At 40.2% G+C, this 26,197-nt stretch overlaps 2 protein-coding genes across 3 annotated transcripts in view; one reads left to right on the top strand and one right to left on the bottom strand.

Annotated features, from left to right (window-relative positions):
- Positions 1-26,197, top strand: part of LOC121718035 (NACHT, LRR and PYD domains-containing protein 12-like) — a 1,225,568-nt gene that overhangs the window by 991,819 nt on the left and 207,552 nt on the right. The gene's annotated exons all lie outside the window — the stretch shown is intronic.
- On the bottom strand, positions 9,180-25,740 carry LOC121718093 (microfibril-associated glycoprotein 4-like). 2 transcript variants are annotated; one of them, XM_042102942.1, is made up of 6 exons: positions 25,606-25,740; positions 14,492-14,579; positions 14,112-14,309; positions 13,543-13,639; positions 12,669-12,836; positions 9,180-9,860 (listed from the first exon to the last, which is right to left on the bottom strand). In XM_042102942.1, the coding sequence occupies exons 2-6, from the start codon at positions 14,495-14,497 to the stop codon at positions 9,622-9,624; spliced, it is 708 nt and encodes a 235-aa protein (XP_041958876.1). In that variant the 5' UTR covers positions 14,498-14,579; positions 25,606-25,740; the 3' UTR covers positions 9,180-9,621. The 2 variants fall into 2 exon arrangements, with proteins under 2 accessions (XP_041958876.1, XP_041958875.1); XM_042102941.1 differs by lacking the exon at positions 25,606-25,740 and adding an exon at positions 17,143-17,243.

Raw genomic sequence — 26,197 nt, 5'->3', positions numbered from 1 at the left:
CCTACATCGGGGCCTGAAAGACATGTTTGGCCCCCAGTGAGTTTTTGGCCCACAGCCATTCGTTTGAGCCAATGAATTGGTGCAAACTCAATCATCTTCAACTCCACACTTCAAAGACCAAGGAGATGGTGGTGGATTTCCGCAGGTCTAAGCCCACTCTGCTACCAGTCTCCATTGATCAATGTGGAGGTGGTAAGCACCTACAAGTATCTGGGTCTCCACCTGGACAATAAACTGGACTGGTAAGCCAACACTGATGCACTCTACAAGAAAGGGCAGAGCAGACTGTACTTCCTGAGGAGGCTGCGGTCCTTCAATGTGTGCAGCAAGCTCCTCAGGATGTTCTACCAGTCTGTTGTTGCCAGCGTCCTCTTCTATGCAGTGCTATGTTGGAGAGGAAGCTCAAAGAAGAAGGATGCGGGGCAAATTGACAGACTGGTAAGGAAAGCTGGCTCTGTAGTGGGAGCTGAACTGGAGTGCATCACTTCAATATCTGACAAAAGGACCCTGAACAAACTGATCAACATCTTGGACAATGAGTGTCACCCACTCCACAGCACTATTGTTAAGCAGAAGAGCCTGATCAGCTGGAGACTTCGCTCACTGCCTTGCACAACAGACAGACTGAGGAAGTAATTTGTCCCCAGGGCCATTGAACTGTTCAATGCTTCACTTAAGGTAAGAGGAGAGATAGACTTCTCTGCATAGTCTGTCTGCCTTTAGCAATATATTAGCACATATGTGACCAGGCATGGCAAAACTAGGCTCAAGTCGCAGAGACGCAAGTCGCGAAAAACGACTTAGAAGGTTTTTTTTTTTTTTTTTTTCAAAATTAGTTATTTTCGTTTTTTTGCAGAATGTGCAAGTTGAAGTCCTAAAGAAGCAATTCCATGTTTCAGATAACAGCATTGGTTGCTTTAAAAGTGTATATTTTGTCTTTGGAAACGGTTAAGTTTCAGGAAGTAAACCAGCGTTTGAATTGGGCGTGACTATTAGTGCTCTTTTGTTTTGTCGCCAATCAGCTGTATGCTAAAAGTAACCTCATGGCTACTTACTGAACCAGCATGCTGTTTGTTTACAATTGGAATGGAGATGGACAAAGCACAGCGGATTGCAGATGACCTGAATCTCATGATGAAGGCGACTTCATTACATTGGAGAACATCCCTAATCTAGAGATGACCTTAGCCGAAGATAATTACGAGGAAGAATCTCTCGGTCTGGCAGCAGAGGAACTAGATCGTAAGATATCAGATGCTATTTCCACAGTTACATTTGACGGGGATAAAGTTTGTGTGTTAGAAACTTTATCCATTGCTACTAGCTAACGTAGGCCTACTGTCGTTATCTATTGGCACCATAGGCTACTAGCCAAAACCCATTACAGATAGTTTCGGTGGGCAATTAATTTGAATAATGCGAGAATGTCTTGTTTTGACTGATGGCAGGGTGCCTTATCATGTGTGCATTCAAATTAACAGGGTTTGCAAACGTGATCTCATGTTTGTTTAGTTCGCGTTTTAAACTATTTTATCCATTGCTAAACCTGCTAAATCCATTGCCAACGTTTTGCCTTGCACTGGGTGTTCATTAAAAATAACATGGTTTGCAAACGTGATCTCATGTTTGTTTTAGACTACTTTATCCATTGCTACTAGCTGGTTCTGTAACCCATTACAGATCGTTCCGATGGGTCATTAGCACTGCAGGCTGACAAATCAGTGACCGTGACAGGTGGGAGGGTTTTGCCATGCCTGGTCACATATGCATAACCCCTCCATGCCACAGCCGAACTGTGGCCACACTTATACCTTTTCTTAAAATAGTTATATATATATAGATATATAGACTTTATTCTTGCACTATTACACTGTTGGACTTGCTCATTTGCACTATCACCATGACACTCACTCACACAGGGCACCTCACCTTACCTTACTTATGCACAGAGAATCACAGGCTCAGTCATTGCAAGCGCCTCTTGATTGATTAATCACCACTATGTGAATACTGTTTTTAGAATTGATTTAGATTAAGTGTTAGTTAGTATAATTTGTATTTTAGTATATTTAGTATATTCTTTATCTTCTACTCTCCTTATTGCTTAGCTGTGTTTTTATAGTATATACTTTTAATTACTGCTGTTAGTGAATGTGTGCGTGTTGTCTGTATGCTACTGAGACCTTGAATTTCCCCGGGGGATCAATAAAGTATCTATGTATCATCTATTGTGTCTCTTGCATTAACCTGGAAATCCTTTTGGTCTAAAGTAGGCAAAAATGCTTACATCTACTCTGGACCCAATCATTGACGTTTCTGACTCGATCCGCAACCCCTTGATCTAATTATGGAGACCAAGAAATCTGGGCTACCTAGATAAGTGCATTAGGAAACCTAGCCTTACAGGCCTTGATTGAGGTCCAAAAATTGTTTACTTGAATTTACAGCAGTTGATTATGCCAGCCTAAATAAAAAACAGTTCTACCTCTTTCGTGATTGGTGTCTCTTTCACTAGATCGGTCAAATGGTGAAAGGCTGCCCCCCGGAAAGCAATCAATTCGTAAATTTGTGTGGGAGAATTTTGGAATGCGGCTCAAATTAGAATCACCAAAAAATAGGATTGGCTTTGTTACAGCTAGGGACCAATCTGCGAATTGATCTTCTGCCCTCGTATGACGAGTGGGAAAAAAGGCCGGGGGGGGGGGGGGGTAGAGGTGGTGAGTGGGGCGGGAAGGGTGCCAGGGGAGCCCCCGGCACCAGCATGGTTTAAGTAGGTGGACTCAGACTGAGGTTGTTCGGTCAAGTGATCGACCTGATTTTGCAACCCAGTCATCCTTGTCCTTCCATCACCCAAATTTTGGTTGCCGTTGGGCACCCCCCACTCTGTCCAACCCTGGGGAAAGAGATAACAATAAATCAAAGTCAGACTGAATGTCCAATGCATCATCTACTCGAGGTTTATCAAGAGCTACCTGAGGACAAGAAGTCAAGCCAGAGTGATCAGGGTCCAGAGCTGTAGCACTAGGCAAAAGGACAGCATGTAATGGAGGATCAACCATAGAACCAGGAGAGGCCGGGTGTGGTTAGAGTCAGGTTTGGAACAGGTGTCAAGGGGTCCAAGTTATCTGAGTTATGGCCGACTGCTGTCTAGAAGTGATTGGAATTATGGAAGAAGAACTCAAAGGGGGATTGCCGACTAGTACTAGTAGTTGTGACACAAACAAAGGAGATGATTTGCATCTGCGTTCATGAAATAAAGGACTGGCCTACCCCCACTGCTAAAAAAAATCAAGTTGAGAAAACACTGGGTTTATGTGAGATATTGAATCACCGTTTAGATCCAGATATACAGTATGTAGGACTACTGCTTTGGTCGTGATGAATTAAACAAGTTCAAAACAGTTAGGATTGGTAATGGCCAGCTGATTATAAAGAGGGTGTATTTTAAAAAGACAGGTAAGAAGTAGTATAGTAAGAAATATGTGCTCTTACCTTATCTTTCTCTCTCTCTCTCTCTCTCTCTCAATATATATATATATTATGGCATGCCGTTTAGGAAATTAATGTCAATATATGAAAGTCTGAACATATATATGAAAAAAAAACCTGAATATATATATATATATATATATATATATATATATATATATATATATATATCAAAACCCTGAATATATAGGTAAAAACCTGAGAATATATATCAAAATCAGAATATATATATATCAAAACCCTGAATTTATAGGTCAAAACCTGAGAATATATATCAAAATCTGAATATATATATATCTCAAAACCCTGAATTTATAGGTCAAAACCTGAGAATATAAATCAAAACCTGAATATATAGGTCAAAACATGTGAATATATATCAAAATCTGAATATATATATCAAAACCTGAGAATATATATCAAAATCTGAATATATATATATCAAAACCTGGACTGATACTGACAGGAAATGGAAATCTCTGAATTTCCTGTCTAAACAAAATGTCAGCAGCTGAAATATTACACTACTTCTTTGAGCTGGAAAACTTTCTTCTAACAGCAGGTCAAACTCGAAATGAAAAATTGGAGTGTCTATCACGGCGCCTGGAGGATCACATCTCAATCATTTCCGCATTTTATGTTGTTATTAGCGACCATGTTCAACAAACTGCTGAAAGAACATTGTGCATCCTTCTTGAGGTATTGTATGAGTCTCTCAGGGAGATGTTGGATCAAATAACACTTCAGCTAGATTCTAGAAGACAACAGTATGTTTCTCAGAGAGGCAGGTCTAGGTAAATTACTATTATTCAACTTGACAAAATGTATTAGTCACTTCTGGCTATAGACTTGTCTACAGATACCCGTGAAGCATACATTCACTTTTATTTTTTTCCATTAAGGTACAATATATCACCTGCTCAGCTGATTTACTGGAGAGACTTTGGTTACAGCTGGATGGCCATATCTCAAATGTTAAATGTAAATGTAAACATTCGGACACTTTACAACCACAAGGCACAGCTTGGTTTGGTGGATTACGTCAGATGATAACCTTGACCTTCTTATAACTGAGGTTATTAGTCTGACTCCTGGCTCAGAAGAGACCTACGTTGTCTCTAGTCTGAGAGGGAGAGGGATCAGAGTACAGCGATGGCGGGTGAGGGAGCGCTTGAGAATAGTTGATCCGGTTTGAAGAGCCTTAAAAGGTTGAAGGGCAATTCAGAGGAGAGTTTATGATGTCGCTGTTCCAAATCAATTGTGGTATGTATCATCGCTACATGGGGTCAGTTATGTATTCCCTGGGCCCAATAGCCTATGTTCCCCAGATGTAGGCCTACGCGGTAGATAATGTAGCCTACATGTCATGAAATAGTCCCTAATGTTCAGGGCCCTATGTTTCCCAGTCTATGAAATCACATAGACTACTTAAATCAGCCATTATTCTCTAGCTGTAATCAATGATTTAACAATGTAGGAATGTAACAAACACAAGACTAAATAGTTTGTGAAAGTGAAACTGATTGTTTAGAAAGATTGTTTAGAAAGAAAGTTTGAACATATCAAACATATGGGTAGGAAATTTGACTTCCGAATATGATCCCTTATCATACCTGTTCGTTCGTACTCGTCGCTCGACTTATCATGACTAAATTCAAGATGGCGTCGAACGGTAAAATTCCTTAAGGTACTGTCTGTATAAATCGTCTTGTAAATAAACTACCAGTGCTTTTTCAAAGTTCTCCATGTCTCGTTTTAAATGTCAAGGCCCTCGGAAGTCTACCAATGAAGTATGGAGCTACTTTGATCCTCGTAAATGGTGTAAAACAGTGATTTATTTGCATGGCTAGGCCAATGCCCGAGGCACCGCAACGAAACACTGTGTTGGTAGCATTGGCTAACTAGCGCCAGATTTCTGAGTGCAGGGGACAAGCCGAGGTGAGCTATGAGACATACATTCACACTCGGTATCATGTTTCAACACACTTTAGGTCAATATCACACCGGAATTCTCCTTTAAGGTCCATCAATCCCTTTACTGATGACAGAAATCACAGGATGGAGCTTTTCCTTACAGCTTTGAACCTTCTGCTGCAGGTAAATGCGTACTTAGTAGGCAGTGATTGATGCAAAAGATGTAAATGTAACAGGGCCTGTTTTCAAATGTGCTTAAGAATAAAAAGTACTGAAATGTATTGGTTATATTATGTTACTTGTATATATTTGGGGCAGATACCCACAGTAGCAGGCAGAGGTTTCGGACAGATCTATTTATTTAATTTGTTTAAATTGTGTAATTTGAAGAACAATAAATAAGGACAAAATTGACACATTGGTGTATTTTGTAAGAACTGGTGTAAAAAAAAAACTCAGATGTGAAAAGGAGACGGTAGGCTGCACAATCAGAATAAAACACAATTTATTTGTCAGAACTTGTGCTGCAATCTACAGAAAGGCAACCACATAATGCCATAGCATCAATGAAATAGCAGCATCAACACTGACAGAAACACTAGAACAATGAACCTGCTGTTTAAAGTGCATATGCAAGATTTAAAAAGAATTTTGACAAATGAAAGAACATGAAGCAAGATAGTAGTCATTCAATTAATTACAACAGACAGTTTACAGTTATATCATGGTCTAGTTGACGGTGTGTGAAGGGTGTCGGTTAAAAAGTGTTATTACACGGCTCTTCACAAGGCAAGTAGAGTGCTCCATTGGCTTGAATGGGATTTCCCAAAGTTTTACGGTAAAATATTTTCATGTAATTACCGCTGCAAACATATAATTACCGCTGTCAATGGCAACAGGTTTTGTGCTTCTGATACGTCTTTCATATCACTACGCAAGGACTGGAACTTCATTCAAATTGTTTAATTCAAGTTCAGCGTGTGTTGTTGCAAACTATTTGTTTCTCAGCAAATGCCACGATGAACGGTAATAAATTGGCTAGGCTATGTAGGCTAAAGCCATATCGTGGGGGGTTTATTATTTCGTTTTGGCAAATAGCCGTGTAATAAGCGGGATAATGTATAGAACACCGGTCATTATTGGGAAAACTAGATGTACCGCAGAGCGGTACAAAATATGATCGCCGCCCAGTCCAGCACATTTTTTCCACAAAAATAAATCACGCTAAAAGGCCTATGATTCTAACGGTCTTACTAAATTGCATTATTCACACTCAATTCTCACTGGTATCTGCTAGACAACAAGTACCAAAACATGATTAGTTCATAGATTTCACATGTAAAATTAATTTTATACAACCCCACCCCCATCTTGCCTGTTCATAATTCTGAGAAATTCTTGTGTGCATGTGTGCGTGTACATGTTTATGTGTGTGTGTGTGTGTGTGCGTGCTTGTGTGTGTGCCTGCGTATGTGCCTGTGTTTGTGCATGCATGCGTACATATGTCTACTGTGTGAGTATGTGTCATACGTATGATTACTGTGAATGTATGTGTGTGCGTGTGTATCTGTTTATGCACATGTGTGCACATGGAATGGGTTAAGATGACCCCTGGAGGCAAACATACGGAAAAAAATTGGTCATCTAGGCCCTACGGTTCTCAAGATATTCACAGAAAACTGTCTGCCCTACCCTCCTTTCGGGGGGTCCAGTCCAGCGGGGGGGGGGGGGGGGGGGGGCTACAGATCAAAACGAAAAATGATGGTTCCATGCTATCCATGTGAGGTTACATGCCCACCAAGTTTCGTGTACCCCGGTCTTTCAGTGTCCCGGGAATCCTTGTTGGTGTACGGTCACTAAATGTACACATAAATGATTTTATTGTAAGGCCCCCCATGAACGAAAGTTCACAAAACTTGGCATGCATTCGGAGGGTGTCATAATGATCCTACACTTTCAATTTCGTGCAGTTTTGACCATGTCAGCCAGAGATATTGTGATGAAAACACCTAATTTTTGGCTTTTTAATTTTTAACTAGGTTGCGCTATACATGAAATAAGTGGTAATGGGATGGGTTGACATGTCCCCTTAAGACCAACATACAAAAAAAAGGTGGACCTCCTAGGCCCTACGGTTCTCAAGATATTCACAGAAAACTGTCTCCGGCCACCTACAGGCCAGTTGGTGTATAGTAACATAAATTAATTTATTGTGTGACCCCCCATGAGCGGAATTCCACGAAACTTGGCATGCATTCAGAGGGTGTCATAATGATCCTACACTTCCAATTCCGTGCAGTTTTGACTATGTTAGGTCACAGATACCTGCGATTACAACACCTCATTTTTACTTTTTTGTGTTTAACTAGGTGGTGCTATACATGAAATGAGTGGTTATGGAATGCGTTGACATAGCCCCTTGAGATCAACATACAAAAAAAATGGTCCTCCTAAACCCTACGTTTCTCGAGATATTCACAGAAAACTGTGTCTGCCCTACCCTCCTTTCGGGGGGTCCAGTCCAGCGGGGGGGCTACAGATCAAAAACGAAAAACGATGGTTCCATGCTATCCATGTGGGGTTACATGCCCACCAAGTTTCGTGTACCCCGGTCTTACAGTGTCCCGGGAATCCTTGACGGAAATTTGGACATGCGAAAAAGAAGAAGAAAAAAAAATCTGACTAAACCTATATGACTCCGCTTTGCTGCGCGGCGGTCATAATAAGTCCCTTTAGGGCGGAAAAAGACCCCTCCCGGTTCGCCCTGTTGGGACTTAGTTTCCCAATAATGGCGTTCTATACATTATCCCTTACATATACTGCACCTATGACGTCTGAGTCTTGTTGCCACGGTAGCCTTGTCAGTGTAAAGGAAAATGCAGAGCAAACCCATTCTCCCCTATACTCAACTTTGCTGGAATTTCTCTTATGAGGTCATCACTGTTTCTGTACTGTACTTTGCCCCTTCCTGTTCGGTGTTGGAGAGAGGTCACTATTGGTTTTTATATTGTCACGTCACTATTTGCATGAGCCACGACTAAAAAGACTTGCGATAATATCAAACATGTTTTGTTGAAAATGTTGAAATGATTTAGAAACGGACAGCAGTAGCTACATATAGAAAATACCAAATATATTATTATTATTATTTTACCATCGCTTTGGCGCCCCCATGGAGCTGCGCCCCTATGCACCGCATATAGCGCATACCCACTTTTTGTGCCACTGAGGCCAATCAAATCGTGTATAGAGTCGTTAGGCGGCCTTAACCTAATGATTGATGGCAGAGTTGCAACGGTTTGGCTTGAATTCCCTGCTACTTGATAACAAAGAAGATGGATGTTGCTGTTGGCCAACAGTGTGACAATAAGCTTGTTTTAAGTTGGCAAAAGTTTGAACTAGCCAACTAGCTCCGCTGGTGGGAAAACGCATGGGACTCAGCGCTGTCCTATTGCGTGCAGAGGGAATTTGAAAGACAACCGATTATCCCGCCCCTCGGACTGAGCACTGCGAACGGTGAGTGCCCAGACCCTACATTTTAATGTGAGTCTGGCTCGTCAGGCTAAAAATGATAGTTGCCTACATAAATTGTAGAATAATAAAAACAGATGAGAGTGAAAAGCAGTTTGCAGTAAATCATTGGTAAATAAATATTGTAAGAAAACTACTAATCTGGCACCATAACATTGATAGCCTCCAATATTACCCAGTAGTGTATCAGCTAGTAGCAGAGCAGTGGCATGGCATACAAGTAGAGACATATGAATGGTGGTGAATTAACAATTTATTAACCCGTAAATCATAAACATAAATGCAAAGAAATATCAATTAAATTGAATGAATGAAAAAGGTAAAACAAGACAAGGCAAATACACCAGATAAATCAAGAATGCATAAAATGTAAAGAAACAGATAGGCAATGGCTAAACTTTACTGAGGAAATTACCAAAACCAAAGGTAACTCTTGGTTGCAAAGAGATTTAAGTATGCATGTTAAAAAGAAAGAAATGACTAATGTAAAGGTAACAGTTATGTTTCAAGCTGAGCAAAATGCCTAAAGCATTCTCATTAATTAGCCTGATTAGGCTCTGGTAATGAAACAGATACACACTTCAAACTTGATCAAAACATTGAAGAAAATGATAGTCAGAAAGTCTGAATAATCTGCACTCCTTCAGTGGTACATCACTTCTGCCATATATCTTATTTCATAGCTGCCTAAGCCAGGGGCCTAATCTTCATAGTGAAGGATTTCAGTGAGTAATAGTGCCCTTTGAATGAGAGCCAATTCACACCAATAGCAAAGAGTTTAGTAGGACCATGCGCATAAATACCATTGGGATTGGAATAGTGGCAGCCGTTATACCAGTGCCCCCCAAGATAGGTGTTGGCACAGTCCTTATGGTCCTTGTCAAACGTACTAAACTTCTGCCCGTTGTGGTAAGACAGAGAGTCTCCTGTGAAATGAAATGAATAACCATGTTATTTATGCATACAAAGCAAAACATGAGAGCACTATAATATATTAACTCTACATTCATATGCAACAATTTTAAATTATTAGTATAATATCCTCCTGAGAACCAATCCATAGACCTATGTCCTCTGTAGTGGACATAAGCATACCCCTTTACCCCTTTGAGCTATTCTATCAATTCCTGTGGTCTTTTAAAGAGGACATCCTGGGCTTTCTAATGATATATTATGTGATTGGCTGGGTTGCTGGGAACCTCCTCTTTCTTGTTCTCAAAAATGGTTGACATCAAAACAAGCACATTTTATGGAAGGAGGAGAGATAAGTCAAAGAGTGTCTTCTTATTAAGCATTCATTATGATGGCAATATATGGTCTTGTTAATGAAAATGTCAGGAATCATATGATTCATTTTGATAGTTAGTTTGAAGTTATTTACATTTTGAAATAATAGTGACTTTATGAATGTCCATTATAATGGACACCAGGACCAAAATATTTTGATTTTTTGGGAAATTTAGGAGATCATTTGTATAGGATGAATGAGGGGGGGTCAGATTTGGAGCTCTCAGATGATGAGTGAGTGAAACAGAGATGAGGACTATGAACCTGAGCCTCAAGAACATAGCGAGGAAGAGTAAGACTAAAAAATGAATTATCGCAGAAGAAAAACATGAAAATGAAATGAACAATCCAGAAAAATTTAAAATATTTAAAATATTAAAATATATAAACATTTAAAATAAAAATAATTTTAAAAAAATTAAAATTGTAAGATGTTTTTTAATCCTAAATAGAAAGGAAATCACACACAAAAAAAGAAATTGTTGGACACTTTTTTTTCTTGGTTCCCAGGATAAGTCAGAAAATAAATGTTCAGCTGCACTAAATCCTGACAGGACAAACAGATCTTATTGTCATGAAGGGATTTATTTCTCTCAAAATAAATAAAAAATATCTGAAAATATTTGTTGTTAATGACCTATTTGCTTTTCCAAGGGGTTTTGTTTTATTATCCAAAATGACATGGATTCGCAATAGTTATCTTGGTAATGGAACCTGGGCCAAACCACTATCCGAAAGTAATATCACAGTTGTTCCACCACTCATATTTTGTGCTTCACATGAAAAATCAAATTTATAATTTCAAATTAAATATTTATGTTTGAGGTAAATATAAATATCTAAAAGTACGTTGTAGGCTTTTTGCATTTTATTGACAGGAGCGTGGAGATTGACAGGAAGTGAGTTGGAAAGAGAGAGATGTGGGTGGGATAGGGAAATGAAAGGTCAGGGTCAAGCCCAAGGTCAGATGCTGCTGTTTGCTCCTCAGCTTCCCCATTATTGCCATTTCTAAGGATTGTACGTTTGGTACATTTTACTTGAAGGTATCTACATAAGAGTGACATGATACAGTTATACCCCTAACCCATGACACTGTTATAACCCTAATTTGACAAAAACCAAATGATAGAAGAGTTATTTCATAAATGTTTATGACTTGTTTATAATGTTTATGACATGTTCATGACGACAATGGCATGTCACTCTTATGTAGATACTTTCAAGTAAAGTATAACCGAACGTTTTTACCTTGACTTTGTTGAATAAGAAGAGTTTGTGCATGGCCATAAAGCCACTGTGAAACAGCAACATGTTTTTTTCTCTTTCATATGAAAATCTCATACTTTGAAACAACCTCTACAAGCAGACTAATCTAAACAAATACAGACATCCCTCTGATCACTGCCCTTCCATAGGCTCCATCACTATTTCTAGCTGGAGATTCAGGAAGAAGTTTCTGGAGCCCTTTTTGAATGGCTGTTGGCTACAAGGCAGCTAATCAGCGTAATGCTCACTTAAAGGGAAACTTGGCAGGATTAGCTATATTTCCCCCTCTGCTGGAGAAGTTGTGCATTACGCTATTTCAAACTGTGGAAAAAGGTAACAATAAAGCACATGGATTTGTTCACAAGCTAGCGAAACGGTTAGCATAACTTTGGGAGAACAATGTTGATGTTACAAGGTAAGACACACGATTTAAAACGAGTTTCCTGTTTCTCACTTCTCTTACCGGGGCGATAGTCCCAATGTTGCAAGTTTGGTTTTCCGCCTGAGGGGGAGCGGGGAAAGTAAGAAAGAAAAGTTGGGGGGCAGCCGTGGCCTACTGGTTAGCGCTTCGGACTTGTAACCGGAGGGTTGCCGGTTGGATCCCCGACCAGTAGGAACAGCTGAAGTGCCCTTGAGCAAAGCACCTAACCCCTCACTGCTCCCCGAGCACCGCTGTTGTAGCAGGCAGCTCACTGCTCCGGGATAAGTGTGTGCTTCACCTCACTGTGTGTTCACTGTGTGCTGTGTTTCACTAATTCATGGATTGGAATAAATGCAGAGACCAAATTTCCCTCACAAAGAGTATCAAAAAGGGATCAAAAAGAGTATATAGCCTAACAATTTCCACTGTCATTTAACAATCCAAATGATTTCTGAACGGGTTTATTAAGTTGAAATAGTTGTCAAGTTCCCTTTAAATATTTATGTGGGTCCCACATAAGCTTGAGGGGGAGAATGTTCCTTGTAATATCCAAAAAGTCACTTTGGATAAAAGCATCAGCCAAATTAAGTCTAGTATATTCCCAAGCCTAACTGTAGGGTTGTAAATAAGCTTGTAAAGTAGCATCTGAGCATGTTTTTTTGACCAAATTGCATACCTTCTATGTTAATATCAGAGTACAGGGTAAAATACTCTGTTCATCCATTCCATGTCACCTTTAAACTCTCCCCACCAAACTCACCAGCGCCTCCGTTGGTGAAGCCACTCACAGTCAGCTTGTATCCCTCTTCCTCTGATGCGACAGAGAAGGAGGAGTACCTGGCAAAAGCCCTGTTGCCCTCAAAGTCTTCCATGTCCACTCTCAGCTCGTATGCTTTATTTCTGGTGAGTTGGTGAAGAAAATCCAATCCTACCAGAAAGAACAAGGACATTATAAAGGACATGATGTCTCATTAACCACTTTTCGCATTGGCAGTGGTTTTCTGGCTGTTATTCATTGAATCACATTACAGGATCTCTTCTTGCATAGTTGTCATATGTGTATAGACATGACATATTTTCTTTCTGCAGTCATAAGTGATCACTGCTTATTACTCTGCAGTCATGTGATCACTGCTTATTATACGGCTCTTCACAATGCAAGTAGAATGCTCCATTGACTTGAATGGGATTTCCGAAAGTTCTAGCGGTCATTATTTCTTGGGAAAGGACCTCTGAAAACAAGAATGACCGCTGTCAATGGCAATGGAGTTTGTGCTTGGAACTTCATTCAAAAGTGAAAGCAGACGGTTGATCAGCTGTGTTCTAAAGAATGTTTGATTCAAGTTCAGCGTGTGTTGCGAACTATTTGTTTCTCAGCAAAAGCCACGACGAAATGGTAACAAATAAGTGTAAGGAGACATATCATGGAGTTTATTTTTTCGTTTTGGCAAGTAGCCGTATAATAAGCGGGATAATGTATAGAACGCCGGTCATCATGGGAAAATAAGTCCCGACAGGGCGAACCGGACCCCGCCGCGCCAGCGGTATCCCTTACTTATTACTCTGCAGTCATGTGATCACTTCATATAACTCTACAGGAGTGTGCTACACCTTGGACAGCTGTAAGATCTTACCCAGCCAGTACTCGCCACAGGCAAACCCAAACCCTTTCTTATACTCCTCCCAGGACCTGAAGAAAGTCACTGTGCCATCCAATCTCCTCTGAAACACCTGAAAACAGATGACATCTCAAACAAGAGACAGTAATAGTACATTTCTCAGTGAGTGTGAGTGTGTATGTGTGTGTGTGTGTGCGTGTGTACATTTCTGTCACATAGATGTTTGATTCCTGAACCTGCCGTAGGGAGTCTGTGTAGCTTTGCATAAGAATGGCAACTGTAACAATATCAGGATAGTTTAGTGCCTACTTCAGGCTATTTCATTTGTGAGTGGCAAACACATGGGTGAGAAGAACATTACACCAACTGAGTGCCATTAGTGTCACTCTGCAAAAGAAAAACAAAAAATGCCTCTACCCATCCTTAAAAATACCCGACTAAATATGGCCTGAGATCTTCCACCAAAAAAAAACATTGTATTGTATTGACATTATTAATATTGTATAATAATATTATAGAATATTGAATTGACATTATTGTTGTTATTATTTACATATTTTATTTAAAACTGAGGGACAACTCACAGTCCATCCTCCCTTGGTGTCGTTCTCACAGCCCATATCACAGTAAACTGTAACGGCAGAGTCAGCACCGTTAGGATAGATGGTCTGAACCCCACTGATGGAGCTGCAACTCCTCCACAGCTCTGCACAGTCAGTAGGACTGCACACTAGTGCACACTGCCCCAGCAAGGGCAGTAGGAGAAGTACAGCACACTGAATCTGCACAGAGAAAGAAAGTATGGATGAAGTTTGCCTTTTTTCACTTAAATAAATACACTTATATAAATGCATAATATTTCATATGCATATATATATTATATATATACTAAGATATATACATTTTATATATAACATGATTAAATGATGGCATACATCTTTTTTTATCATTTTCATAGCCTTACCATCATGCTGTCGGGGAAAACAACTTTTTAAGTGATCAGAAAGAGAAGAATCTTCAGTTTCACTCCTCTGCTGCCTGCCTATCTCTTCCTTAAACACACACACACACACACACACACACACACAGATATGTAAATCACAATGATATATGTTTATCCGACAGGTATTACTTCAGAGATTTCATCATGTCAGTTTCAAAACATTTACATGAAAGTTAAGACATTGTATGTATAAGTGATCCTCACAATTTTTGAAAACTGTTCACTGTTTATTTTAACTATTGTTTTACTTTATGGAATTTAGAAGGCGATTTTGTCTAAAGTGACATAAACATAAACATTAATCAAAACATTACTAAATGCTTAACTCCTATGGTTGTATCCAGGTTTGTGTTTGTATTTGTTTACTGGGTGTAGATTTGATAAAGTATTGTTGTCTCTATTACATTCAATGATGTCTGCATGATGTTTATCATACAGTATTTAACTCAACAGCTTTGACATCTAAAGTAAATACATAAGTATGTTGTTGACACAGAAATAGATAGATAGATAGATAGATACTTTTGATCCCCAAGGGGAAATTCAAGTACCTTGTTCTACAGGTATGGCATGTTAAAATAAATGTATGTATGAGTAAGGTCACTATTAAAAACATGTTGCCGACTTGCAGACTGCAGAATTGCTTGATATAGATATGGACATTTTATCTGGACATTTTATCATAACTCGGCTTTTGATGGTTGCCGCTTTGGGTTGAATCAGTGACGCATGCACATCAGGTAAAAACCAGGCCATTTTCGTGAGTTTATCACTAGGTGGCAGTCTCGCCAGGCCTTGCTAGGTCATTTCCTGGAAACTTTACAGGCCACACTTCATATTTCATGAAAGACGCTATATCTCCATCTCTAGAAAAATAACAGGGATTTTGATGAAAACTAGCCACTGTTTAGATTTGGATTTCTCAGGAACAGAGGCATGTGTGAATAAACGGTTTGTACTCTCTGAGAGCTAAAAGTATTACCTTTTAAAAGAGCCATAGTATGTGTCCATCTTTCTATAAAGCAAGAAGCGTCTGTGTGTCTGTCTGTGTGTCCTAATGTCTGTGGCACGCATATCTCGCTGACCGTTTGTCAGACTGATTTCAAACTTGGCAGGTGTCTTGCTACGGGCATGAGTACAACACAAGTTTGACGTTGTTTGAATAAGAAATGCAAAAAATATTGTTAAATATATCGTAAAAGAAGCACACATAGGCTTTTGCCGCTAGCCACTCCCCCTCCCACACAGCACTGTACTGTAAGCTACCAGTGAGGATAGAAGCAGGGCTTTGGCAGAACTGGATCAGTGTAGGTTACACGGGTAAAAGGTTAAGCGAGTGCAAGATGTCTTAATATGTCTGACCTCAACAATAAAGACCACCTGTATGCAGTTTGCTTGCATAAAATGACTCGGATTTTGCAACAACATGCCAACACACACAGGTATGCAGTGGCTCTTCAAAATGACGTAAAAAATGATGTGCAATAAGGCTACTTTGGACTGTCTTTAGACTTTGAATAAGCAAATGACAATTCCAACTGCAAGGTCCTAAATTGAAACGTGCGATAATGGTCCCGAATTAAAGAACGTCTCAGAATGCCATGCAAAGCATAACCAGCAATAAACGGACACTTTGAATAGCCCAGGCTACTTTGGACTGTCTTTAGACTTTGAATAAGCAAACGACAATTCCAACTGCAAGGTCCTAAATTGAAATGAGCGATAATTGTCACAAATTAAAGAACGTCTCAGAATGCCACACATGCAAAGCATAACCAGCAACAAGCAACGAGTGGCAGACATGTGTGTGTGTGATGTCACTTATAGGCCACCAGAGACTGTTTTTGAGTCACACCGTTGCAAATTTCATATGATGATGCATCATTCCACAAATGGTTTGGTTTCTCTATCATCAAGTTATTCAATAGGCTAAGCATATAGCCTTGACTCAAAACAACTGTTAGGATAATGTCATTTTGATTTGTAAATGTCACATGCAGCCATGCTTAAATTCTTCAGGCCTACCTGCAGGCATGTAATTGGGCTACAGGAATAGCATGTTTGAACGGGCACTGCACTAGTAATTATAACATAGAATACGCTGTGGCTCTACAAAAATCATCAATGATCTATGGTCATTGGTATGTTTTTTTTTCTCTCATATTATTTCCTCATAAATTTGCAGCTGAACAGGTTTTTATTTGTCTTTCAAACTGTCAAAAATAGATCGCAGAAATGTATGAATGAGCCCTTTTTTCAACATTACAAGTATGTCTCCACTAAAAGTTCTGGTTATAGCTGTCAGGCCTCAGCCGATAACTGTAAACAGCATGGACAGCATGAGCAAACACAAAAACTAAAGGAGTCTCGAATCAGTCGCTCTGACTGTCAAAGTACGAACAACAGTTCCTCTCATATGGCCTGTAAGAGCAAAAAGCTCATCCTAATGTTCTGAAAAAAAAGGTCCCTTCCTCACAATCATGGCTCAACAAACTTATCAACACTTTACACCTTTAAGAAATAAGATTTTGGACTGCATCATTAACAGTGCTGCCAAAGTAAAATGGAAGAAAGCCCAAAAACCCTTAAAACTTAAAGCCCTGAAAACTTACCGAAGGACTTGCTCTCAAAACACGTCTTGAGTGAATGCTGCAGACCTAGTGAATCGCTGCTATTTAACTGGTGCATCAAACATGCAAAATCATATGGGTGGCCACCAGGGCCTGAGAGGGGCCACTTTTCAGCCCAGCAGTTTCAGGCCCAAGACCAGCCCACTTTTTCCATGGTGGTGGAAATTAATAAATCAAGCAACAGTTCAGTTCTTGCTATCCTGTAGTTTTTATTACCATGGTTTAACAAATGTGTAAAGGTTATATAATAATTCAACAACTCTGCCCGGATTCCTGGCCCGTACTGCCAACCCACCACTTGCCCTATGACAACTCCTAATCCCCTGGACAATTCCATTTCCTACGCTGGACTATTTGAACTTTCTGACACTAAATTAGGATTATCATACCGGATGTAACATCCCACCTCTTGTAACATTCACCCCCAGGTGGCTTTAAACACCATGTCCTATTCTCTACACCTGACTAACTTATGCATTTGTCATGTATACAGACCTTACTGTCCTGTATCTGACCCTAGGCAGATGGGTCAGGCCCTTGAGTCGTGGATCTGCTCAACGTTTCTTCCTATATGTATCTCCATTTCTAGGGAGTTTTTCCTCGCCCCTGTTACCCATGGGCCTCTCTCTTTCTTTTCTTTTCTTTTTTTTCTCTGATTGTCTAACACTCTGTAAAGCCCCATGATACATTCAAATTTACAGTTCAAATTTTTTTTTATAGTTCTACCATTGCCTTTACAGTTCGACCATGAATATATCATAACTTGACTATAAACTCTCCCATTACTATGAACTTCATGGTCGCACGTCTGATGCGGACTTTAAAGTTTACAGTTAATAAGTAAAGATGATGGTTTACTATGAAGTTTACAGTTCAACTAAACATTTTCAACTTCAAAAGTAAATCACATTTCTGGGATAATACCATATCAGACTAGCCTGGCTAGCGCCACCACTTCTCAATGAGACGTGGTCTGGGAACCAAACGTTCATTTTCTCGTATTTGAAAAAAATGCCCAGATCCGTTTATTGGGTGCCACGGATGTCTATCAAATGCGTCTGTGCATAGCTCATCATCGTCTTGCTTTCCCCCCTGTTCTGTGATTGGTTCCCTATCTCAGGCGAAAATTTGCTCCATGGTCTCCAGGCTGCCTTAGCAGCGTGAATCAAATCGCGCACAAGGCAGCATGGGAACACCCAGGCTAATATCAGACATCCCAACCTGCAAAAAGGGAGCTATCACAAAGATTAATATGTTTGTTCAATAATGCCTGTCAGTAGGCTACACCAAATAAGGAAGGCCTATAGATGAATAATGAATAATATGCGCATGAATTGACACTTGTTAAACTCACCTCAACATGTCTTTTGCAATCATTTAACCTGCCATGGGCAATGCTAAAGTCACTGTTACAAACAGTGCAGCGTGCAAGACTAGGCCTATCATTATTTTTTACTCTTATGAGACAAGGGTATTCTAGACTTTGAAATGGGTGTTACATTTTCCTTTTTTGGGGGCACTGACTCTGCCATGATGCTCCTGTTCCTTGATACAGTACACTGACCTCAAGTTCGGGCGGGAGCGTTTGCGCATGCAGCCAGCGCGTCTCTCTTTGCTGTCGCTGTGCAGGCTGGTCGGTGCACAATTTCACACAATGAAAATGTAGTACATAATGTCATATATTATAACTCAGGCCCACACAGAAATTAATTTTTCCAGCAGCTGGTTTTATTATTAGGCTGTAATCTCCCTTTGCTGTCCAAACAGTCTACAGCAACATTTTTCACAAAACGGACCGGACACAGTTGTCATATTTCTGACGGACCGGTAGCAGGGATGTTGATAGTATTTTGTGAGAGGTGGTGCTGATTATATTAAGGGGGGTTCAGGGGTGTCTCCCCCGGGAAAATTTCGGAAGGGGCATACAAACTTTAACAGAGCAAGCAGGGCCCGTTTTCTGTCTGACTCAGGTGACGTGAACATTGGCTACATGCATGATAAGGTTTTCACTTCACTGCTGGTTGACACTACCTTGCATGGAGACATATTTCACGTTAACAGTGGAGATGTTAGCAAAACTATAGCGTTTGGTAAATGGAGATGCAGATCATCTCCCTAATTAATTCATTTGCGCAGAGTAAAAGAGAGTAAAAGAGTGCTGCTATTCTCATTTATTTATTTGTGGTAATTTGATGGTTATACTGTAAAATTCACTATGATAGTTCATAGTAACACTGTCAACTTATGGATCTTTTACAGTTCAACCATGAAGTATTTATTAACAGTGCCATGACCGATTTTGTGTTCATGATAAGTGATAATGGATGACACTGTGTTCTTTAATCAAAAGTTAATTTTTCTGTCATGTTGTTAAACTTTAGTCGATACAAGTAACATGCGAGTAAGTAAACATAGCATAGTCTATTTGATGACCACACATAGGCAAAAGTAGAGGTAGCACAGGAATGTGAAGGATATAAAAAGAGGGAATTCATGTTTTATTTCATACAGTATATGCAGACATCCCAAGTCTCCCGGAAATTCCGGAAGTCTCCCACATAGCGGCTCCCTGACGCCCGCAAATTAGATAAAATCTCCCGGAATCTAGAGCGAGCAATCAAGAGCGCGCATGTGAGACCAAGACTTCAAATCGCGTGTCCGCGAGTGTAGCGCGCACACGACAGGGGGTAGAGAGAGTAGTGGTGCGTGTGTGCCTGAGCGCATCCAAGACAGAGAGCGTCTTGATTGGCCTCAGGGACGTCGTTCTATTTTGTTGTCCTATTCTCTGTTGAATTGCTCACGGAATACTTATCTCACATAAATCACAATAATATTAGGGCTACATGTAGGTGCTGTGATAAACGGTTCGCGACAAAATTAACGTTGGACGGGACCTATGAAATTTCATAATATTTCCATTCTGCACAGTGCGCTCCATATCCACCCATTACTCTCGATGGTATACTGTAGATTATCTCACGTCACGCAATACAGGGCAAACCATATAAGAATATAAACAGCAGACCTTACCTGACACGACAATATGAAGCTTTCGTACAGTAAGCGTTCCCGAGTCTTTATTGTCCTAGACGGATATTGTTTTTCACACACATCATGACAGCAACTTTCTACAACTTTGAGCTGAAATTCTAATGTTATAGCCAAAAATAATGAACTTGGTTTCCATATCAAAGAATCAAAAGTTGATCATGACATGCACTGATCAACTTCTCGAATTTCCCCTATCTATCTAACTGTGCTTTGGATAGATATTATCATCATGCTTCAGGTGACATGAATGTAACAATTATGAGACACAAAGTATTTTTCCTTGACATATAGGCTGACATAAGTAGGCTATGATCACATCACTTCGCAGATATGGGTAGCCATACTGTCTTTTACATTACATTACATTACATTACATTTGGCTGACGCTTTTTTAGCCAAAGCGACTAACAACATGGTAAACAGTTTAAGTTTTAGAGCAATTCTCAACAATTTTAGGACAATTTAAAAACATTAGAGTACAGTAAGAATAAGTGCATCAGTGAGTGCTGTTTTTAACAGTTACTTGTCAGTTTTAGACGGCTGGTGAGTGCTAGGATCAGTAAGACTTGTTGTAAGTGTTGCTATGAGAGGAGATGTTCTCTAAAGAGCTGGGTCTTCAGGAGTTTTTTGAAAATGGAGAAGGATGTCCCTGCCCTTGTAGGAACTGGCAGTGTGTTCCACCAACGAGGAACAACAGATGAGAAAAGTTTGGATTGGCTTGAGCGTACCGGTGGTAGAGCTAGACGTCGTTCGTCTGAGGAGCGCAGCGGTCTGGAGGTAGTGTAAGTCTGTATGAGGGCATTCAAGTAGGTGAGAGCAGAACCGGAGACTACTTTGTAGGCAAGCGTTAGAGCCTTGAATTTGATGCGGGCCGCCATAGGTAGTCAGTGTAGCTGGATGAGCAGCGGGGTAACATGTGCCCTTTTGGGTTGGTTGTAGACCAGGCGCGCCGCCGCGTTCTGGATCATCTGAAGTGGTTTCACTGCGCAGGCTGGGAGACCTGTCAGGAGGGCATTGCAGTAGTCGAGTCGTGAGATGACTATTGCCTGAACCAGAAGTTGGGTAGCATCTTGAGTCAAGTAAGTCCTGATTTTCCGTATGTTGTAGAGTGCGAAACGGCATGAACTGAGCCCTGGGGGACCCCTGTGGTGAGATGGTGAGGTGCAGATAGCTGACCAAGCCATGATACGTTAAACAAGCGTCCTGTGAGGTAGGATTCAAACCAGGAGAGAGCAGAACCGGAGATTCCCATGTTAGCGAGTATAGAGAGAAGGATGCTGTCATTAACCGTGTCAAAGGCAGGCGATAAGTCAAGCAGACTTATCAACTAGCCATCTGGTATAGGCCTAAATAATATACTTATATTAGGCTCATAATAAATGACACTTGTTAAACTCACCCTCAACATGTCTTTTGCAATCATTTAACCCACCATGGGCAATGCACTTGTCTTTTGCACTGATAAAAGCACACTTTCCATTGTTAAAATCCAGTGCTAAGGTTATGGCGTCAGCTGTGGTAGCATTATATCAGTCCATTTCTATCGGTTTCTATGGACAGTATGACTTTATATGCAGCTGATTAGCAAAATAGGCCTAGAGCCATTTACTTCAGGAGCTTCAAGAACCATTATTTCGCTTGCTGCTACTCAGCCAGTGAAATCTGTGAATTCTGATAAAGTCGAGTCAGTGAGTAAAGTAGCCTACTATGGGGAAGAGACCTGAAAATAGCCTAGGCCTCAAATGACTAATTTATATGATTAAAAAGGATCATAGCTTAACTGTTAGGCTACTCAGAAATTGTTTGCCATTGTAGGTTATTGCAGCCTAATTAGCATACATTTTCAAGCCAAACATCTCTGGTGTGGTTTTGACAATCAGAAAAGCAATATACTGAAATAGTTTAATGATGTAAAATCAAGTGCGCTTCTATGGGTCTGGTGTGTGTGCGCGCAGTTTTTATTGATGAGTCGAAGTGGCGCTGCGCATAGTTGCAGTGGCATGTGGCTGCCCAGGGCATTCTAAAACTTCTCGCTCTTAGGCCTACTCATACACGGCGCTGAAATGGCGTAGGCCTATTTAGATGTCTAAATTCGAATCATATCATGCTAGGGGAGAAATCGTTGGACATCCATTATTTTGTGATTTAGCACCCCTGGACAAAAATTATGTTCCCGCGCGCCTGGAGTGGGGCCACTTTTCAGCCTGGGAGTTTCAGGCCCAAGACCAGCCCACTTTTTCCATGGTGGTGGAAATTAGATAAATTAAGCAACAGTTCAGTTCTTACTATCCTGTAGTTTTTATTAGTACAGTACCATGGTTTAACAAATGTGTAAAGGTCAACGGAAGCAGCTGTCCGTTAATTTTCGTGCTGATTCATGTCCCTTGCATTTTGCAACTGCGAGCAGGCGCCCCACAGAAATGTTTCATTTTGCAAGTGAGATGCACGCTGTCCCCTCTGCGACGTGTTCGCCCCCAGTTGCAGAGCTATTCTAGGGCCGTGACTGTGGTAAACAAACTATATCCTATATCATTGCTATTTCTCTTACCAGTTGCCAGTGTCTGTCTTTAAAAAAATCTGGAAGCTTGGCACATTTGGCAACAACAGTTTGGTGTGAAGTGAATAGGCTACTGTCTAAATTACATGGTCAAAAAGTCTTGGCACCAGACATCCCAACCTGCAAAAAGTCATTTCAGGGAGGTATCCCTAAACTTTAGCCTACTTAGATACTGAAATACAGATGATTGTGTTTCTTCAATAATGTCTAGTCAGTACAAGTCCTGAAATGAGCAAGGAGAGGAGAGGGGACGAGAAACAATCAGATGGATATCTAAGTTAACGATAAGTAGGCCTAAGTTATTTTCAAATCATCGATTGCTCAAAGAGGAGAAAGCTAGACAGCGAGAACAGAGCTTTATATAACGATACGGGGGCAATACCACGCAAAACTGTAACTCCCACCTCACCCGCAAGGCGACCACAATTGTGAGTGATGCAAGTCACCCCGCTTACAATTTGTTTGATCTACTGCCCTCTGGGAAGAGGTACAGAAGCCTGCGCTCCCGCACCACCAGACTCACCAACAGCTTCATACACCAGGCTGTTAGGATGCTGAACTCTCTCCCCCCTCCACCCTCAGCTACATAACATCCTGGACTTTTGGACCCACAATGACTGCCTTGCACTACTCCACTTGCACTACTCCACTTGTACACTTGCACACTTTGCAACTTGTTGTTGTTGTCCTGTTGTCCTGAAAACACTTCTGAACACACTTCTGCTGCTCTTACATACTGTAACTTGCACCACTATGCCACTTGCATACTTAGGTCAAACAGAACTACCTCAGCCATTTATATGGATGCCAACTAAATATGGATGTGACAGTTTTGCGCGGAATATGTAGAACCTCTTCTACATATTCTGAGACAGGCGATTTTTAAAAGCGCCAATTTGAAGCACCTCTACTAGACAAAGATATATTTTGAGCAAGCATAGGGTAGGCTAGGCCCATTCAAGAGTGAACTGAGACCACAGAATATTTTACGATTTAAGAAGGCAATATGATTAATCCACCACAATCGAGTTAAGCCTACATGCATTCACTGCCCAACGACGTGATGTTCCTGGGTTTCCAGGATTTCGGTTAACAATTAAACTAGCTGATTAATGGGTTCAAGGAACCAGTTGTTGAATATCCATCCTTGTCTCAGCTCAAAATGTTATTTTAAGTTGGCCTAAAATAACTCTTGGCCCCCTGGCCTACAGTATCACCTAGTTATTGACATGCATCAGTTTATACAGGGTGCACTTTTCAGTGTATGCTTCATTCTTCCTCATCCAAACATAATGCTGCTATAAGCATGAACAAAACAGAATGCTGAACCAAAACCACATGAATGACTGACAACAGGTTTGGCAGTTAAATCTATGGACGAATAGATAACGAAACAAAAGTAGAATTGCAATGGGCTTGATCAGGTGCAGTTAGCCAAAAGGATTGCAACAGTACCTCATTTTTGAAAATCGGGCACACAGATGAAAAGTTACCTGCATTAATGAAACATCCAACAAGCCAAAATGCATAAATTATTCAGTTGCTATGCTGGTTGCTAGGGTAATCATGCTGGTTGCTAGGGTCACATTATAGTGGTGGTTGCTAGGTTGTTGCTAGGGCGTTGCTAGGGTACCAATGGTGGTTGCTATGCTAAATAACAGTTGCTATGCTGGTTGCTAAGGTAATCATGCTGGTTGCTATGGTGGTTGCTAGGGTCACATTATAGTGGTGGTTGACAGTATGACTTGTTTATGACACGTTCATGACAGTGGCATGTCACTCTTATGCCGATACTGTCAAGTAAAGAGTAAACGTTCAGTGTTACTAGTGTGTAGTGTTACTAATTTGTAGGTTTAGTGTTACTATGATCCACCTATGGTGGGAATATAGCATACCAGTAATTTCCTGTGTAATAACCAAAGATTATTGATGTTGCAAAATGTCCTCACCTACTGTATGAGGTTAATGAACATGGATGGGTTATACAATATAAGCATTTGTCTTTTTTATTTGCATAAAACACAGCCATGCGGTTTATACACTCTAAAAAATACTGGGTTATTTTCTCAACCCAAACGTTGGGTTGAGGCTGTCAGGGTATTTTGTGGGGTTGTTTTGACTCATGCATCATGTTATTTTCTGTAACCCAGCTTGTTGGGTTGATAGTTTAGAACAGCGCCCCTCCTCTCTCCCACCCGACGTGGAGTACACTACCCAGCACCTGAGTGACTTTAACACAGCTGCATAGTTATTTGAGAATTCGAAAAAACATCGTTATTCTTCCAACCGTCCAGTCTACCAGCTGTCAGCATGCAATGGAAATCAGGCGATTTCGTAAGGTATGTATCTTTAACTTTTTTAAAATGTTTTATCCAGACGGATTTTAAAAGTCCACCCAGAGATGTAGAAGCTACCCTTCATGATATGAATGGATATTCTGCCTGCCAATTTCGTTCAGCCCAAAGAGTATAGAAGTACTAACTTACAATTACTGTTTGTGTTAAATATACACAAAGACAGACTCATAAAAACATAGTTCTTTGTTCACTGGGTATGAACTGCTGACAGAAACAAAACGAACTTTTACAACAAACTAAAATGAGCATACCAAGCTGGTTAACATTAGCAGACCATATAGCTAGCATCAATGCTAATTAAATATGCTTCGTGGTGGTTGTAGCCTAGACTATGGTTGCAGCTAACATCAGCTAATATTAGCCAACACAGTTGAAGTAATGTTAGTCTCTTCACAAGCCACACGTACAGTAATAATAATGGCAAACAACATCTTATTAATTCATTCAGGGTAGCTTCATATTATAGCCATGTAACTTAACTTTACTGGGTGTTTTTGGTTGTAGCAAAGAAGACGGGCTCTGGTTGTAGCATCAGACAGTCATTTAGCTAACGTTACCCGGTAACGTTAGCATCTAGAACTAGAAGCTACAATTATAACAACTCCATAGGTGGTCATGGTTTCCGAGCATGTTGCGCTAATATTTTGTCTCCTGGTGGATTTTTAATGTTTGTCAACATCGTTCAATGATAATGGTTCATGGAAATCTTGATATAAAGTTCTGTAAATAACAGTGATTAATGCACTCTTTTTTTTTCTTTGATTCACAGGTGTGATCCCCAAAACGGACGGTGGAATCTGCCTGCCTTCATGGAAGTATTGGAAAATTCAAAAAATTGTTCAAAAAATACACTGCAAAATAAATAAATGTCGAACTGTTTTATTTCATTGCATGGCTATTGTTGCCCATCGGATGGATTTTAAAACATTATATTGTAACATTAATGATTTGCAAACATTTATTTGAATTATTATCAATTAATATGATTGGATTAAGGAGAAAAATAAGATACTTAGAATAACCCATAAATTAGGTCAGCATAACCCAGAAATGACAGTGAAAATAATATAAA

This window comes from Alosa sapidissima, chromosome 9 (assembly GCF_018492685.1).
Source record: "Alosa sapidissima isolate fAloSap1 chromosome 9, fAloSap1.pri, whole genome shotgun sequence".
NCBI classification, from domain to species: domain Eukaryota; kingdom Metazoa; phylum Chordata; class Actinopteri; order Clupeiformes; family Clupeidae; genus Alosa; species Alosa sapidissima.
Note: the sequence above shows the minus strand (reverse complement) of the source record. Positions and strands in the feature narration are given on the sequence as shown.